The sequence below is a fragment of the Etheostoma cragini genome, unplaced genomic scaffold (assembly GCF_013103735.1).
Source record: "Etheostoma cragini isolate CJK2018 unplaced genomic scaffold, CSU_Ecrag_1.0 ScbMSFa_4425, whole genome shotgun sequence".
Lineage (NCBI taxonomy): Eukaryota > Metazoa > Chordata > Actinopteri > Perciformes > Percidae > Etheostoma > Etheostoma cragini.
In genome coordinates, this window is record NW_023268797.1 from 1 (window position 1) to 1,869 (window position 1,869).

The 1,869-nt window shown below is 55.2% G+C and overlaps 1 protein-coding gene across 1 annotated transcript; it reads left to right on the plus strand.

Annotated features, from left to right (window-relative positions):
* Positions 1-144: 144 nt before the first annotated feature.
* Positions 145-1,299, plus strand: LOC117941132 (sprouty-related, EVH1 domain-containing protein 2-like; the record flags this gene model as incomplete). Its single annotated transcript, XM_034866223.1, has 1 exon — positions 145-1,299. A coding segment is annotated over one exon (669 nt), but the record flags the coding sequence as incomplete, so codon positions are not given.
* Positions 1,300-1,869: the final 570 nt, after the last annotated feature.

Consider the following 1,869-nt stretch of genomic DNA (forward strand, 5'->3'; position numbering starts at 1 on the left):
GAAGACAACATGAGGGCAACATGAAGACAACATGAGGGCAACATGAAGACAACATGAGGGCAACATGAGGACAACATGGGGACAACATGGGGACAACATGGGGACAACATGAGGGGTTAAGATTGTTTTTAACCATCTCTCTCTTCTTGGTCTCAGGTCAGGTTCCAGGTGGAGGAGGAAGAGATCGTACGCATGCACCCCCGCGAGCGATCCTGGCTCACCGGCTACGAGGACTATCGCCATGCCAACTCCACACGCGACAAACTCCCCCAGCCCGACCACCACAACGCCTACATCCACATCGCCAAGAGCGAGCCGCCCAAACACGACTACACCTACCCGTACCCGCTGGGCTGCAACGGCAAACCCGGCCGCCAGGAGCGGGGGGGCAGTGGCGGCCGCAGAGCGGTTGTGACGGCGCAGCCATGCACCCTGCAGCCCAAAGGCAAGAGACGCAAGGAGGACGGCGAGCGTTCCCGCTGCGTTTACTGCCGGGACATGTTCAACCACGAGGACAACGGGCGGGGCCGCTGCCAGGAAGCCCCCGACCCGGTCCAGAACTGCATCAGGCGGGTCAGCTTCATGTGGTGCGCCGACAGCCTGCTGTACCACTGCATGTCGGACCCGGAGGGGGATTACTCGGACCCGTGCTCCTGCGACGCCGGCGACGAGCGCTTCTGCCTGCGCTGGACGGCGCTGGTGGCTCTGTCGATGCTGGCGCCGTGCATGTGCTTCTACGCCCCGCTCAGGGCGTGCTACCGCTGCGGCGTGGCCTGCCGCTGCTGCGGCGGGAAACACAAAGCGGTGGGCTGATGGTGCATTTATACTCAGAAGTCAGAGACACACAACACCAAGTCGTGAAACAAGCCGCCTGAACTCGGAAGTTGGAAATTTGGGAAGTCGGACCACCTAGCAGTAACCCGGAATGTCAGTTATTTCCAATATCGTGCAATAAACAAGGGGCTCTGAGACCCCGACGGCGAGGCCACGACGGCAGTTGACATGAAATTAAAAAGGCCCCGTGGACCCCAAAGCACAACGGCTAATACAAAATGTTACTTAAATTAACAAGTCCCAGTGACACAAAGGACAACACAAGGTATGACCTCAGATTTAGGAGTTTGGGAACTCAGACAACCTCGCAGTAGCCCAAGCTCAAAATCCAACATGGCTGCCCTGTGCATCAACAGTAGTGAAAGCTGCAGTAACATAAGCACTTCTGTCTTATTTGACTCTCACTAAATCAGACGTACACACAGTCCTGTCCATCGTCATCATAATCTGTGGACATGTTGCTGCTTAATGCAACAGCGTAATGCGTCCTTATCAACTGGTATTGCCAAGGCTTCATTCGCACTGCTTGCATGCAGTGCGTGAAGCCTTATGTATGCTGGGGGTTGCTGCAGGGTGGGGGGGGGCACTCAAAGAAAATGCAGCAGGTCTGCGACGCAAAGTTGACACCGACTCAACTTTTGGAGAAACGCAACCCGACGTCACGCTGCGGTGGCCATTCATTTCACCTCAGATCAGACCTGTGGGTTTGTTTTGAGGCGGGGAGAGCGTCCCGTACAGGAAACAGGAAACAGGAAACATCACTGCCTCTATCTCTGCCACGAGAACGTTTTAGAACCCCAAACACAAGCTCTCACCTGCCCGGGCTGACGGTTTCCTGCATCAACAAAGCACTCGCTATGTCTCGCTCGTCTCTTCTCTTTCTCCGGGAAATGGAGCTGCTTTCAAGTGCAGTCGGAAACGTTATCTATACATGATCTGATGGAGAACCGTGTAATATAAAGACTACTTGAACTACATTGGGGAGAGGGGGCAACTGCCACTTTGCTCGTTTGAAAGCCATGGTGTCTCTCTCTC